Genomic DNA, 15,321 nt, shown 5'->3' on the forward strand with positions numbered 1-15,321 from the left:
AAAAAAGAAAAATCACGGATACCATGAAACTTGCCATCTTTTAAAAATTGTATTTCCACCCTAGCCGGTTTGGCTCAGTGGCTAGAGCATTGGCCTGCGGACCAAAGGGTCCCAGGTTCGATTCCAGTCAAGGGCACGCACCTTGGTCGCAGGCTCCTTCCCAGCACGGGCCCTGCTTGGGGCTCGTGCAGGAGGCAATCCATTGATGTGTTTCTCTCACATTTCTCTCATTCATTGCAAAATCAATGGAAAAATATCCTCAGGTGAGGATTAAAAAAAAAAGAAAAGAAAAATTGTATTTCCTACTTGGGATCTGCCTAACTAACTGCAGGAGTGAGGGCCTCCCCTGGGAAAGCTATCATGTGACAAGCAGGTGACAGTAGCGGCAGAAAGAGTTCCAAGGGCAAAGCCAGCGACTGGGCCAGCTAATTAACACTTCCCCTTTTTGAGGGACAAATGTACTTTCGCTCAGGCTATAAGGGGTGGGCAAACTTTTTGACTCGAGGGCCACAATGGGTTCTTAAACTGTACCGGAGGGCCGGAACAAAAGCATGGATGGAGTGTTTGTGTGAACTAATATAAATTCAAAGTAAACATCATTACATAAAAGGGTACGGTCTTTTTTTTTTTTTTTACTTTTATTCATTTCAAGCGGGCCGGATCCGGCCCGCGGGCCGTAGTTTGCCCACAGCTGGGCTAGAAGGTAGTATCTGTCATACATTTAATGCAACGCACGGTGAGTAATCAGTGAGTGGTGGCTACGAAAATACGTAAGCGTCCTCCCCCACCAGAGAGGCAGACTTTGTTCACAGATGTCTACCAGTACTTGCAGCGTCTGATTCAGAGGTCCACGTTAGGCACCACGCATCCCTACAGACGCCAGGCCAGTTCTCTGGGGACCAGAGACAAGCACGGTTCAGGTGCATCAGATGTGGGCCCATCCCTGCAGGAGCTGGAGAAGATCAGAACGGGCACTTCGCTTATAAAAGCACTCCACATCCACATACAAATCGATGGCCTGTGAGTGATGAGTGGCCGCTTGAAGGTGCTCACCATCACCCTTGGCTAGTGTAATAGGGAAGCTCTGAGAAAGGCCACTCTTTTCTGGTAGAGACGCTGAAGAGGTGATTCCTGGAAACTCATTTAGAATATTTTTCCCAGAAACAACACAACCAAGAATTAACAGCATTGTCTCTTGACCAAAACGATCAAGATTTCTGATAAAACCGTACCATATCCGGCTTCCTGATTCTAAAGGTTGCCATCCAGAAAAGTTAGCTCAAGGGGTTGCGTTTCTTATGTTTTATCTTCCAGGAGAAACACAGGAAATTTTCAAGCATTCAGAAAAAAACGTGAGGAGCGGTACAGTGAACACCCATGGACCCACCCCGAGAGGACAGACTAGATTTTAAATGCAAAGTCCTAGAGGCGGCCAGCTAAGAAAATGTGCCGCAGAAGCCTCCATCCCTCTACAGCAGCGGTTCTCAACCTGGGGGTCGCGACCCCTTTGGCGGTCGAACAACCCTTTCACAGGGGTCGCCTAAGACCATCCTGCATATCAGATAGTTACATGACGATTCATCACAGTAGCAACATGACAGTTATGAAATAGCCACGGAAATAATTTTATGGTTGGGTCACAACGTGAGGAACTATATTTAAAGGGCCAGAAGGTTGAGAACCACTGCTCTACAACCAAGTAGAAGAAAAAGCCAGCATTTTCCTCACTGACTTGCTGCTTGAGGTGGGGACAGACTACTGAGGAGGGGCCTGCCACTGCTTCCCCTTCGGAGGGTACCCACAGCTGGCACAGAGCTCCGTGGGCTGGTCTCAGAGGAGAAGCCTGGATCCCCCAATCCTTGATCAAAAGAAAACACGCCTCTCCCAAGCCCTAAGGTCGGCCAGCTCACCCAGGACACTCACACTGTGTCAGGAAACCACGGTTCCAACACTCATGATGGCTTTCCAACCATGTGAAACTCAGCCTCCTCGCCTGCCCGGAGAAGAGAACATCCTTTCCTTAGAAAATACTTTCAGAGGACTAAAAAAAGATCAACAGGAAAGCTACAAGGCACCATGCAATTGCAAGGTTCATTTTACATCTCAGCCTCACGGAACGCTGGTGTTCCAAGTACCACTCCCCGCCCCACATTTCTCAAGAATCAGTCACAGTTATCAAAACTGCCCCGTGGTCCCACTGACGCAGTCAGCCCTGAGTGTGAGCTTCCTATCCCTGGGGAGCGTGCTCCACCAGCAACCTCCACCCCCCACCAAATGGCAGGGCCACGGAGGGGCCCCCACCCTGCCACCCTCCGCCCACCTGCCTTCCCCAAGGCCTCGCTCTCCTATAGTCACGGGACACAGAACACTCTCTGAAAGCCCCCGTCTTGCTGACACACTTTCTAACGAGCGCGCATTTCATCCAGAACCCTATTTGTGTCAAACACTAAACAAGTCATCAAGGAAACACACAAAATCAAGGCTGCTTCCTGCCCTGTGTCCAGGGCCAGACCTTCCTTCCTAAGAACAGGGGATTCTAAAACACCAGCAGGCACTATACATCCCTCTCTAGCATGAGATCTAAATAACTCATCACCATCTACAGAGGGAGGGGAAAAGAAAAGCGCATTCTACTTCCTTTCCGCGTTAATCTGTGTACACGCAACTAAGAGGGACAGAACGCTCCGCGTCTGGACTCCGGTGTCAGAGGCAAAGCAGCCCAGGTGCCATTTCCCCTTTGGCCCCGTGAACGACCATGCCGTGGTCGGTGGAGGAAGCCCGGCCACGGCAATAAGATTATGTTCACTGGAACTGAGCAAAATGAAGTAGTAAGACCACCCACCACACGTCTTACTTTTACAGCGTTGATACTGCGCTGCCACAGTAACGTGTGGGCAGAGGGGACCATTGCAGTGCACACTGGTAATACTAGGAACAGGTTCAACCCTGGCAAGTTGATAGTTATTTCCTTGGCCTTAAATGGGTACATATTAATGACTTAAGTTTAATGGAATCACACCCTTGCTTAAATAGATCCTTAAAGATTACTTTATGTTACTAACAGCTTTTAAGCATCCATTGTATTTGCCCAAATAAGAACAAAAGATGTTTCTGAAGCCTGATAATGCTCACTTAAGAATCTAGCATAAAGTCCAGCTCCACTTTATTACTTCATGTTACTCTTAAATTGTCAGTTATTATACACTAGAGGCCCAGTGCACGAAACTCGTGCACTGGGGGAAGGGGGGGGCAGCCCCTCGGCACAGCCTGTGCCCTCTAGCAGTCCAGGAGCCCTCTGGGGATAAGCTGGCAGTCAGACATCCCTCTCGCAGTCCGGGACCCCTCGCTCCTTACTGCCCACCTGCAGCAGCGGTGGGAGAGGCTCCAGCCACTGCCACTGCTGCTGCACTAGCCAGCCATGAGCCCAGCTTCTGGCTGAGCGGCACTCCCCCTGTGGGAGCGCACTAACCACCAGGGGGCAGCTCCTGCGCTGAGCATCTGCCCCCTGGTGGTCAGTGTGCGTCATAACGACCGGTCGTTTGGTTGATTTGCATATTACGCTTTTATTATATAGGATAATTGAAGCCATAATTTCTGCAATACCATTAAGTTCACATGGGGGCAGGCTTAAAACTCTATCTCTGGTTTTTATTTTAAAAGAAGAAGCTTATGAGAGTTGATCTCACTCACAGTCACAAACCCAAAGGTGCTTAAGGCAGAAGACTGCCAGAGGGACGGTAAGGACAAAGCCCCAGGACATCTGAGGTGTCTGGCAAGCTGGGACAGGGCCTCTGGCCATGCTGCCAGGTCAGGCCCCTGCCCCTCCCCACTTCGGAAGGAAGTAGCCTGGCCTCTCGGAACTGCAGCAGGCTCCAGTCATTCCACCTGTGGCCGGCAGCCCATATCCATGTGCAGGTGTCATCAGACATGATGAGAAGAGGTGTCAGCTAGCCTCCCTCCACACACACTGATCCTAGCCACGTTCCACACGCGTCTAGGAGGGGTGTGTCAGAGTCACAGCTGGTGGTGTTCTGTGCTTCCTCGTCAGTCAGCAGAGAGAGGAGGGGGACTGCAGCAGAAGCTACCCAGGCAGCTCCTCCAGCAACTCTCACTGGAGGTCCAAGGTGGTCTGCAGCTGAACCTCATAGGACACCTTCCCAGATGCACCTGCAGCAGAACCTAACAGGACACCCTTCCCAGATGCACCTGCAGCTGAACCTAACAGGACACCTTCCCAGATGCACCTGCAGCAGAACCTAACAGGACACCTTCCCAGATGCACCTGGAACAGAACCTAACAGGACACCTTCCCAGATGCACCTGCAGCTGAACCTCATAGGACACCCTTCCCAGATGCACCTGCAGCTGAACCTCATAGGACACCCTTCCCAGTTGCACCTGAACAGACCCTAACAGGACACCTTCCCAGGTGCACCTGCAGCAGACCCTAACAGGACACCTTCCCAGATGCACCTGCAGCAGACCCTAACAGGACACCCTTCCCAGATGCACCTGCAGCAGACCCTAACAGGACACCTTCCCAGATGCACCTGAACAGACCCTAACAGGACACCTTCCCAGATGCACCTGAACAGACCCTAACAGGACACCTTCCCAGATGCACCTGCAGCAGACCCTAACAGGACACCTTCCCAGATGCACCTGAACAGACCCTAACAGGACACCTTCCCAGGTGCACCTGCAGCAGACCCTAACAGGACACCTTCCCAGATGCACCTGAACAGACCCTAACAGGACACCTTCCCAGGTGCACCTGCAGCAGACCCTAACAGGACACCTTCCCAGGTGCACCTGCAGCAGACCCTAACAGGACACCTTCCCAGGTACACCTGAACAGACCCTAACAAGACACCTTCCCAGGTGCACCTGCAGCAGACCCTAACAGGACACCTTCCCAGGTACACCTGAACAGACCCTAACAGGACACCTTCCCAGGTGCACCTGGACTAGAATCTGAGCTAGGACATCCTTCCCCTACTTTTCTCTTGAAAAGCAAAGGAGCTAAAAAAAGGTGGGGGAGCGGGGGGTGGGGGGAATAACAGGCCTATTAACTCAAAAAGGCCACCAGGAAGAAACAAGTTTTATCTTTAAAAAGGCATCGCAGCTCTGAAATTATCCCAGTGCAGGGTAAGTGGCCAATTGTTAAGAAGTGCAGTGAGTCCTCTCAGAAGTAAAAGTGCTTCCCACACCCTGCCGGCACCTTGGGAGGACTCCTCCCACTTCCTTTCTCCTAAGGCCACTCATAGTCACTGTAACCCCTAATCCTGCGAATAAACTGGGGGGGGGGGGGGGACTAGGAGTTGGAAGTACAAAGAGCTCATCCCAGCACCTGGAGGAGACTCAGAGCAGTCGTGGTATTTACCAGGCAGGCACTGTGACACTCACTGCCTCTCCGGTCCTCGTGACAACCCAGCTGACAACTCAGGAGACTGAGGCAGGGAGGACGAGCTCCCTTACCCAAACAATGCTGCAGGTGGCGCGGCCAACAGAGCCCTGACACACCCTCTGATGTATGAAAAGCAGGAAGACTTTGCAGCAGATCAGACCTTCAGCCCAGAGAAATCTCAATATCCTCCCACAAATCCCCGCAAATAGAAAGTAGGAAGACTCAGAGATGCGAGAAGCACAGAAGAAGGTCACCCACAAGTGAAAAGTGTGTTTTGGGGCTTAAATTCCTAGTCTCATATAATCCAGCCCCTCAAACTGATGGCTCCTGAGTGAACCTGGCCTTCCTGAAGCATTTGGCTAAGCGGTTTCATCTGTTCCTTTCCCGTGACAATATCAGGCTTTGCAACTGCTCTGAGATACACCTGACATCCTTATATGATGACTTATAAGCCACATCTTTGTCAGCATATGGGTAATGGTAACACTGCATAGCTGGCCATGCTCTAGTCCAGTGATGGCGAACCTTCTGAGCTGGGCGTGTCAGCATTTTGAAAAACACTAACTTAGCTCTGGTGCCATGTCACATATAGAAATTTTTTGATCTTTGTAACCATAGTAAAACAAAGACTTATATTTTTGATATTTATTTTATATATTTAAATGCCATTTAACAAAGAAAAATCAACCAAAAAAATGAGTTCGCGTGTCACCTCTGACACGCGTGTCAGAGGTTCGCCATCACTGCTCTATTCGTTTACTCATGAAGACCCAGAAACGTCCAGGAAGGTGAAGTCATAACGGCTTCCATTTCCATATTCATTTCAGGAAACTGATCTACAGAATCTATCTGCCCAGGAAGCGTCTCTTGATCCTTCCTCGGTGGGTGGTCAGGGTGGATTCATGCCACCTTCCTCTTCATGGGGAAGTGAATCTCAGCGTGGGGAAAAAGGGGAACGGGAAATAAAACCAGGATGCAGAGTAGATGCTCCTGTTTCCCTGAGTGTTAGAGTCAAGAAACGAGGCTCCTTGTGCACGCAAGGGAACAAGCACAGCTAATCCACAAACGCGCCTGGGAAAGTCCCGATAGGTCATTAAGGGCCCCTTCCCTCCCTAAGCTTTAGTTGTTGTATGAACTCCTGAAATATGGCAGCAACATTTATAAGACGTTTGGTCAGAACACACGCAGAATCACCCTGAGACTTTAGAATAAAGTCTCCCCTGGGCAGGACTCAGTGTCCAGAAGCGAGTCAGACAGTGGAGGCCTGCCTCCTCCTCCCCACGCACCGGCGGAGGCCTGAGGCTGTGCATCTGAAGTAGCCTGTAAGGAAGAGGTGAGATGTTCAGGCAGTTTTTTTATTTTAAATGTTACAAATTTTCTCTAATAAATAGAAAAATCTATGACTTGACTAACTAAACAATTCAGTAAAAACATAATAATAATTGTGCGTGATTGCGGACGGATGCGCAAGGAATCCCTGGCTCTGGTGCTGACACAACTAGCTAGATCTGCCCATGGTCTTCAATCTCTTCATTAGGCACAGAAACAGTTCCAACCTAAGAAGCAAAAGAAAAACAAGATTTAAAACCATCAGCCCAGAAGAGAAAGACCTATTTTACCTACTATCAATCAGAGACCCTCACAAGCTTGCATAGTTTTTCCCGTGTTCCATACCTACTGTGCAAAGCACAGTAAAGAACTCTCTCAATTTGTAATTCACACAGCGCAGGGAGTCCATGCTACTATGCAAGGGTATCAAGAGAATATTCAAAAGACAGAATTCAATAGCATTGCAAAAAACTAAATAGCAAACCCTCCCTCCCCCCCCCCCCAAAAAAAGTCTGCTTGTTGTAATTTTGACATTTACAACTCAGTATCTCAGCATTTTCCCACTCCATTTGTCTCAAAGGCTTATTAACATGAATACTCCAGCCCTGCTGGTGTGCCTCAGTGGTTGAGCATCAACCTATGAACCAGGAGGTCTCAGTTCGATTCCCGATCAGGGCACATGCCTGGGTTGTGGGCTCAATCCCCAGTAGGGGGTGTGCAGGAGGTAGCCAATCAATGATTCCTTCTCATCCCCGATGTTTCTATCTCTCTCTCTCCCTCTCCCTTCCTCTCTGAAATCAATAAAAATATATTTTAAAAAATGAATACCCCAACTGGGACCTGAAGACAGAAGGGCAGTACCCATATGCTCAGAAGTGAGAAACCCCATTCCTTGTCACACTGGCTCCTGCACCCCAGCCCCTACCTGGGAACCCCAGTTTGCCTCGCCTCTCTGAGATCCCTATTTATTATCATCAGGAACAAATTGGTGCAATTACTTCTTTTGAGAGGTGACAAGTTTTTGATACTCATAGCAGAAAGAACAGAGCACTGGCAACAAGAGTAGGCAACCTTTGTATGGAACACCAAAAAAAATCACAAAAGAAAGATAAAGTCAGCAACCTTGGAAGTAGAGGTAGGTGTACAGAGAGAGAAACCGGAGTGGGAGGAGAGCACCAACTCAATGAAAAGTGGCCGGAAACCAATCACATCACAGGAGGCGCTGTCCACGCTACAGCTGATGACACGTCCCTGATTCCCAGGATAAATACTGATGTGCAAAACTAAATCAACTCACTGCACCAAGAATCTGCTTTTTTTTTTTTTTTTTAAGGTGCCTGAGTAATTATGAGAAGAACTAGAAATGATCTTACTAATATGACTAGGAGTTGGACTGGTGAGTCAGTCCATATACATGACATCAAAACCAAGATGATCCGATACATTCTCTTTGCAATTCAGAAGAATGCTACTACTCATCCCCTAAATCACTGCTTTTTAAAAAATCAACTCTAAAAAAAGGGACAGCCATTTGAAGGAGGCTGGGAGGAGGAAGACCAGAAGTGACTCATAGCATCCAACAGCTTGTAGCCTCAAACCATAACAAGAATATAAAACCCGTGGGCCCAGCCTAAAACAAAATAGAGCTGTTGTTACGGCTTTAACCTCATAAAGTTCAGCTCTAAGCAGGCGTACAGCACTGCAAATATCTTATAAGCGTTTGGAGCAGTGTGACAGATCTATGCCGTAATGTGTGTGTATGTTTACTTTCCTAGCTTCCTGGCCAAACTTGACACCTATATTAATTCATAGAGAAAAGAACTTTCAAACGGAACGATTTTCATAGCTCTGAAAAACTCTTAGAATTCAAGTCCACCCACTTCAAATCCCACACATGTCAATGCTGCCATCTTATAAATATTTTTAATGCAGGTAACAACATTTTACATTCATCAGGCCGAGTACTCCACTTCACTCACCGCGATACCTAGGGCTACGGGTGAGACGGATGTAGCAGAGTAAACACATTTTGTAGCTATCCTGAGATCTGATTCCAGCTGGAGTGGCTCAGGGGCCCCCACAGCTTCTATTTCCCTCCCTCTGCTGACCCCTTCCCTTCTTCCTCGCCCACTTACAACAAATTATCAATGAGACTTTGGGGGGGGTGAATTTTTTTTTTACACACTTGTTTTCCAGAATCAACTGTTTCCTTTCCGTGCGGAGAATATACACAAAGTTTGGGTGGCATTAGAGACAGCTGGGTCTTTGCTTACTGACCTCAGAAGGTGGTCCTACGCTTTAAGCTCCCACAGAGCTGTTAGCTCTGTAGCATCAGGGACCTCCAAGGAAAGAACAGGGGCTGGAAAGTGGGTGGGGGGACAGAATTCGAGTTTAGACCAAAGTGTATCTGTTATCTTGGGCCCAATAGCCCTGGAAATGCCACCCCCTCCATCAAGGGTGGGGAACCTTTATTCTGCCAAGGGCCATTTGGATATTTATAACATCAACTTAAAATTTAGCCTGCTGTATTTGGTCAAACATACCAAACGATTTCTCCAGCCTCATAAGCTCCCCACCCTGCCCTAAGTCCACACACCTTCCAAATGCCACCTCATGAAGATCTTACGCTTTGGTGACAGGGATGTGCAAGCTGCTTGTGTGCTGCTCATCTGCAATTTTTTAAAAAAAATTATTGGTTCCTTGACTAGCACAAAAGGCTGACATTTCAGTTAGCATTCACCTCCTTCCTCAAGCAGATTCGGACTTACTAAGAAAATGTTCAAGTTGGACTCTATGATGGAATAAAATGAGCAGTTAAAGTAACTGGGCATATTAATCAGCCAAGCAGAGCAAGGGCTGAGTAACCCCCATAAGCAGAAGGTAGGAAGTAAGTAGTTATACCAACAACTAAAAAGCCACAAAGGGTTTGACATGCCGCATATTTTATAAAGACGTCTCCTGTGCAAACAACAAATCTTTCGCAGGCTATATCACAAGGCAATGTCCCTAGTTCTACCAAAGAAGAGCCCAGCCGCTCCTGAAAGGGTGGGGCGAGTGCCTCCTGTGTACGAGCATCATCCGTTCACAGAGACACTTACTGCTCAATCTCAATCAACAAACGAGTGTTTTACACAAGACAAGTCTGTCTTTGAGAAGTTTTCTGTTTCCTCTCTACTTTGGTATTTCCATTTAAAGTTATCCCTTAAGCCAAATGCTTATTCACTTATTAATGAAACTACCTGGGGGCCCTCTTAAAGCCAAGAAGAAAAATGCAAGATCCCAAAAGCCAAAAGAAGGGAAGAAAGAATGATCTAGGAAAAGGGGTGTCGGCCACTCCACCTGGCATCCTGCAGCGGACAGCTCACTGGCTGGCTTCCTCCCCAGCTCACATTCAATCCCAAGTATTTGAGCAGACCCACCAGGCCTGGCCCCACAACACCGACTGTAGCTGCTAGTACCCACAGGAGGGGCCGCCTGCCACATCTCCTGTTCTCTGCTGACGAGGCTGTTCTAAGGGAAAGGTGCTGGCTTTCCCCAGTGAGGGGAGCACTGGGTCGTAACACACAGCAGAGTGAAACAAGGAGGCAACCAGCAGAGCAGGAATGTACCCTGAGTTCTGCAGGCAATGGCCCCCCAAAATAAAATAATATTAGCATCGACAGCAATACCCAGCAGACAGTGCAACCAAAGCAGGGCCCCTGTCTGCAAACCCCAATAATGAGCACCATTAACCGCCCACGGGCCACGTAAGAACTTTGATAGCCCACCCTGTTTTTTCAACCGACGTGATGCGCTGAAAACAGACTTGTTTTTTCCATCCTCCTCTGTAGGAAGCGAGCACTGAAAATTCCACATGTTTCCACAATTTTTTCCAATATTTCCAGGAAAACTAATTTAAAGAATCCTCTCCCCATGAGTCCTGATGGAACAGGAAATGTGAAAGCAATATACTTAAGTAATTCGGCGCGAAGGCTTGTTTTAACTTTTCACTGTGGAAGCGGGTACGCTGGGGCATTTTTTAAGTTCCAAAATGTAGAGAGATACAGATTTCTGATCCTTCCACTCGTTGGTTTCTCCTGAGCAATACTGGAAAACAAACCGGTTCATCTCATTTAAGCCAGTAAAACCGCTTATGTGCTTATAAGACCTGAAATTCCAAAGGACCTTAAAGAGCAACTCTATCAACTCAGCAGGGACAAAGCAAGACAAGGGGGTGGGGGTGGCAGAGAGGGGCTGAGGCTACACCAGCCGATGCCACAAACCTCTGATTCTTTCATTCTTCAGGCCAGGCCTAGCAAGGTTTACGTAGAAAAAAAAACAATAATGTGCTTCCTGAATGCACACACACACATCCCTTTCTCTGCCCAGACACTCAATACGAAATTCATTAAGCCCTTTTATAAAATCTGTTCAGAGAATGGGGTTGAGCACACGTTGGTCTAAAGTGGTTTTGCCATCCTCTGGGCAGCAGGAACATATTACTCACCCTCCGAGAGCGACAGCTGGTGGCAGGTGAGTGCCATCGAGCAGGGCAGTGTGTCCCATGTACACGTTCGTAAGGGGCCATGAGTGACCGCTCCCAGCATAGGAGGGGGCCGGGACGCACATTCAGAGCACTGCCCCAGATTCAGAGAGGCAAATGCGAGCTTATTTCGAGGCTGACAGGGGGAGGTGAGCAGTGCTGTGGAGTTCAGGGGCTCCCCTTTGCTAACAGAGATACCGTGATGACACTTAAAACAGACTTGTTTTTTCCATCCTCCTCTGTAGGAACTGGGCACTGAAAATTCTACGTGTTTCCACAATATTTTCCGATGTTTCCATGAAAACTAATTTAAAGAATCCTCTCCCCATGAGTCCTGATGGAAGAGATGCAGACAGAGCAGAACTGCTTGTTTGAGATGATACATGGGTGATGGGTGCTGGGAATCATACAACAGCAGTGAGGATGACAGACTAGAGCTCTGAGGGGCTGATGAGTGAGGGAGAAAACCCATCTGAGCATCGACACAATCGCATAACTCCAGCAGATGTTTTCTAATACAGACTTCATCCCCTCGAGCACTGTCCACAGCACACACTTTACCCACCACTGTACATCTCAACAGTGTTCCCCCGTGGGCCTACTCTGTATGGCCTACCTCTGGGCCCTCTGGGGTACTAGCGACGCCCTCACATCTTCAGCCAGGTGGAACAGTGTCTGCTCAGCACAGAGTCCAGGAAGCAGCCTCCTTCTGCTACGGGGCTGTTTAACTCTACCGATCATTGGGATACCCTGCAGAACCCCAGATCTGACATAGAGACATAGTCCGTGGACCACGGGAAGGCAGCTAACACCACGCCACAGCCCCATCCTTTATTCCCTTCTGTGCCCTGCAAGTGTTAAAAAGGAAAGCATAAAGTCAACATCGGCTCCTCCCTGCTGATGAAATTGGCACGAATGAATTTACTTTCTGGCTGCCGGCCCTCACAAAACCGTTACACACACACACACACACACACACACACACACAAAGTTCACCACGCTGCATGCTCCAAATATAAACCCGAGACAGCGGCCCCTCCCCACCCACCACAGCACGTTAGTGGCCTTCTCAGGGTGAGCCGGTGAATACTGAACAGATATTAAACATTAACATTTTGGAACTTTAGTGGGTGGTTTTTTTTTTTAAGGCACAGCAAAACCCGATCTAAACTTATGACAGTTGAGCACATGATCCCATCATTAAGAGCAAATAAGAAACCGTACATAACAGTCCATGAAATCACGGCAGCAAATCTGTCGCCAATTCCAAATCCGAGGGATGAGCGCCAGGCAGGGAACCTGGCCTGAGGTAGGAGGTTTGCGAGTCTCCCACCCTTCGCATCACAACACACACGAACAATAGTAGCGCCAGCTTCCCCGAGCCGTAGTAACACCAGGATGGCTGGCACATCGGGGTTCAAACCCTCAAGTCCAACGACAAGTTTCGCATTAGAGCAAGGCCGGGGGACTGCAGGCCGAGCGGCGCGAGACGTCCCCAGCCTGGGCCGCGGGGGCAGCGCGCGGACGCGCACAAGGACACGGGCCCGCCAGGCCGGCCGCTCCATCCCGCGCCCCAGGCCCCGCCGCAGCGCAGCCCGCCGGCGACGCGCCGTGGCCCGGGTGGGGGCCGTGACACGCACCGCGGGGACCCAGCGCCCCTGAGACCACGCGCCCGCCCGCCCGCCCACCCCGCAGCGGCCTCCCGGCGACAGCGCGGCGCGGCCCGGCCGGGCCTGTTACCTTCCGACAGCTCCAGCTCCAGCTCGGCCAGCCGCGCCCGCACCTCCAGCGGCAGCGCCATGCCCTCCAGGCTGCGGTCCGCCATCGCGCCGCGCCCGCCTCTTTGTTTCAGGCCGCGGCTTGGCCGCTCCAGCGATCCCGGACCCGCACAGAGCGGCGGCACCGGCGGGCAGCGCTCCTCCTCCGGCGCCTCCTCCGCGCGGCCCCGCAGGGCGGCCTCGCGCCCGCGCCCCCGCGTCCTCGCGCGCCCCCGGCCCGGCGCGGTCCCGCCGCGGCTCGGCTGCTCCACCGGGTGCTCCCCGGTGCGCGCGGTGGCAAGGGCGCCAACAGGGCGGGGGCTACGGGCGGGGGCGCGCACCAGAGGCGGGGTATGGGGAGGGCGGGAGCGCAGTGACGGGGGCGCGCACCAGGACGGAGGCTGCTGGCGGGGCTTGCGGGGTGCGCTGGGGGATATGGGAGTGGGGGCGTGCGGATGTTGTGCGGTGCGGGAAACGCGCCAGGACCGGGGCGCGCACCGGGATGGGGACGCGCACAAGGGCGGGGATGGGCGGGCCAGCTCAGCGCGCGTTCCTGGAGCACACGCACGGGTCCCGCGGGCCCTCCCCGCCCCGCCCAGGACCTGGCTTCCCTCTGGCTTAAGGCAAAAAATACCTGCTGGATCCCCCCACCCTCCCAGGTTGAAACTTCAAGTATTCTGGGTTTTCAAGGGCTGAATTTTTTTATATGAAGAGTTTGTTTGGGGGGTTGGACTGGACAGTGTGGGCCATGAAGCGAGTACCGGGCTGAAAGTTCCTAGAGCCCGCCAACCTGTGCTCTTGGCTAATCAGAGCATCTGTCAGGCCTTGTTCCCCACCTTCGAAAAGGAGGCTGGAGGAGAGGGAAAGTCTACTGTCCACATCCAGGCCAACCTGAAAGACCGTGGCCCAATGGCACGGTCCCCAGCACCCCACCTCTCGCCGGCTGGGGGCTCCTGTCGTCCTCAGCAGGTCCTCTTCCCTGGGCTTCGTCGTCACTACCCAGGATTCCATCCCTTTTTACTTCCATTCCTGTGCGTCCTCCCCCCCCCCCCCAATTACCAGATCTGTGCCTCTGGGCATGATCGTTTGGGGGAGGCTATCTCATGCCTCCAGCTGCCCAACGGAATCACCTCACTGAGATGCCCAGATACCTAACTTCTAACAACCTGCACCAGTCTCCTAATTCTCCAGGCCAGAGAGTCCTCAGAGACTTTTGTCTTCCTCAGTCTTCCCGATCCTCTCTGGACAAAGTCTTGGGCATCTGACCTCATTTTCATTCCTGTAACCACTCTTTCCACTGAAGCCACTGACTGCCACGCACCTGGCACGTGCCACCGACTTCCTGGTCAGTTCCCCACCACCGGTTACTTGGCCCTGAAGCAGAGTCAGCGCCCAGAAGCTCCGTGGCATTTCTTCCCCTTTCAAAAGTAGGCGGTTGTGCCCGGCGGGGGCTCAGCTGATTGGAGTGTCATCCTGAGGGTTCGATCCCCAGTCAGTGGCGTACAGGGAGGCGACCAATCCATGTTTCCTTCTGATATCAACCTGCTCCCACTGCATCTCCCATGGGCTCCCAAAAGGCCTCCTGGAGGCCTTTCACACTTTCCTTCAGGGTGCGCCCTCACCCAAGGTGCCCACCTGCCTCTCTGCCCACACCCCTTACATCCACCCTAATGTCAACTCAGAAAATGTTCTCCTCCTGCCTGCTGTGCTCCCACTGCTCACTGCCCTTGTCCTGCCTGACCTATTTTTTATCATCCTCATCGGCCTAAGTGTAAGCTTCTGGAAGACAAAGACTAAGCCTTCTTCATCTCTGTATTTCCCAGTGACTTGACCGTAGTGGCAACTTAGAGAGTTGTGGGCATTTCTCATATGGACCTGACTTTTCGGTGGGGACATGTGAGAGAAGTAGGCAACTGACAGTGACAAGCTTGAAAAAGGTGGACATGGAGTCAATGGGCACTGCTGGCCTCACCACCGTCTCTCTCCTTTTCACGATAAACAGACCGCTGGTATAGAGAGCCTTAGAGGGGGTCTAGTCCAGCCCTTCATGCTACAATTGAAAAGCTTTGCAGCGGTTCTCAACCTGTGGGTCGCAAACAATGAAAATACATCCTGCATATCAGATATTTACATTACGATTCATAACAGTAGCAAAATTACAGTTATGAAGTAGCAACAAAAATAATTTTATGCTTGGGGGTCACCACAACATGAGGAACTGTATTAAAGGGTCTTGGCATTAGGAAGGTTGAGAACCACTGTGCTAGAGAAATAAAATGCAGCAGAACCAGGATTCAGATCCCAGT

General features: G+C 50.7%; 1 protein-coding gene across 4 annotated transcripts in view; it reads right to left on the reverse strand.

The window, feature by feature from the left end:
• Nucleotides 1–13,340, reverse strand: part of DIP2C (disco interacting protein 2 homolog C) — a 376,691-nt gene extending 363,351 nt beyond the window's left edge. Inside the window, exon 1 of one of the 4 annotated variants that reach the window (XM_059662882.1) lies at nucleotides 12,999–13,340. In XM_059662882.1, the coding sequence (XP_059518865.1) occupies nucleotides 12,999–13,083 (85 nt within the window). In that variant the 5' untranslated portion in view covers nucleotides 13,084–13,340. The remainder of the gene's footprint in view (nucleotides 1–12,998) is intronic. The other 3 variants (XM_059662881.1, XM_059662883.1, XM_059662885.1) reach the window with 3 other exon arrangements.
• Between the last annotated feature and the right edge of the window lie 1,981 nt (nucleotides 13,341–15,321).

Source organism: Myotis daubentonii, chromosome 1, assembly GCF_963259705.1.
Source record: "Myotis daubentonii chromosome 1, mMyoDau2.1, whole genome shotgun sequence".
Lineage (NCBI taxonomy): Eukaryota > Metazoa > Chordata > Mammalia > Chiroptera > Vespertilionidae > Myotis > Myotis daubentonii.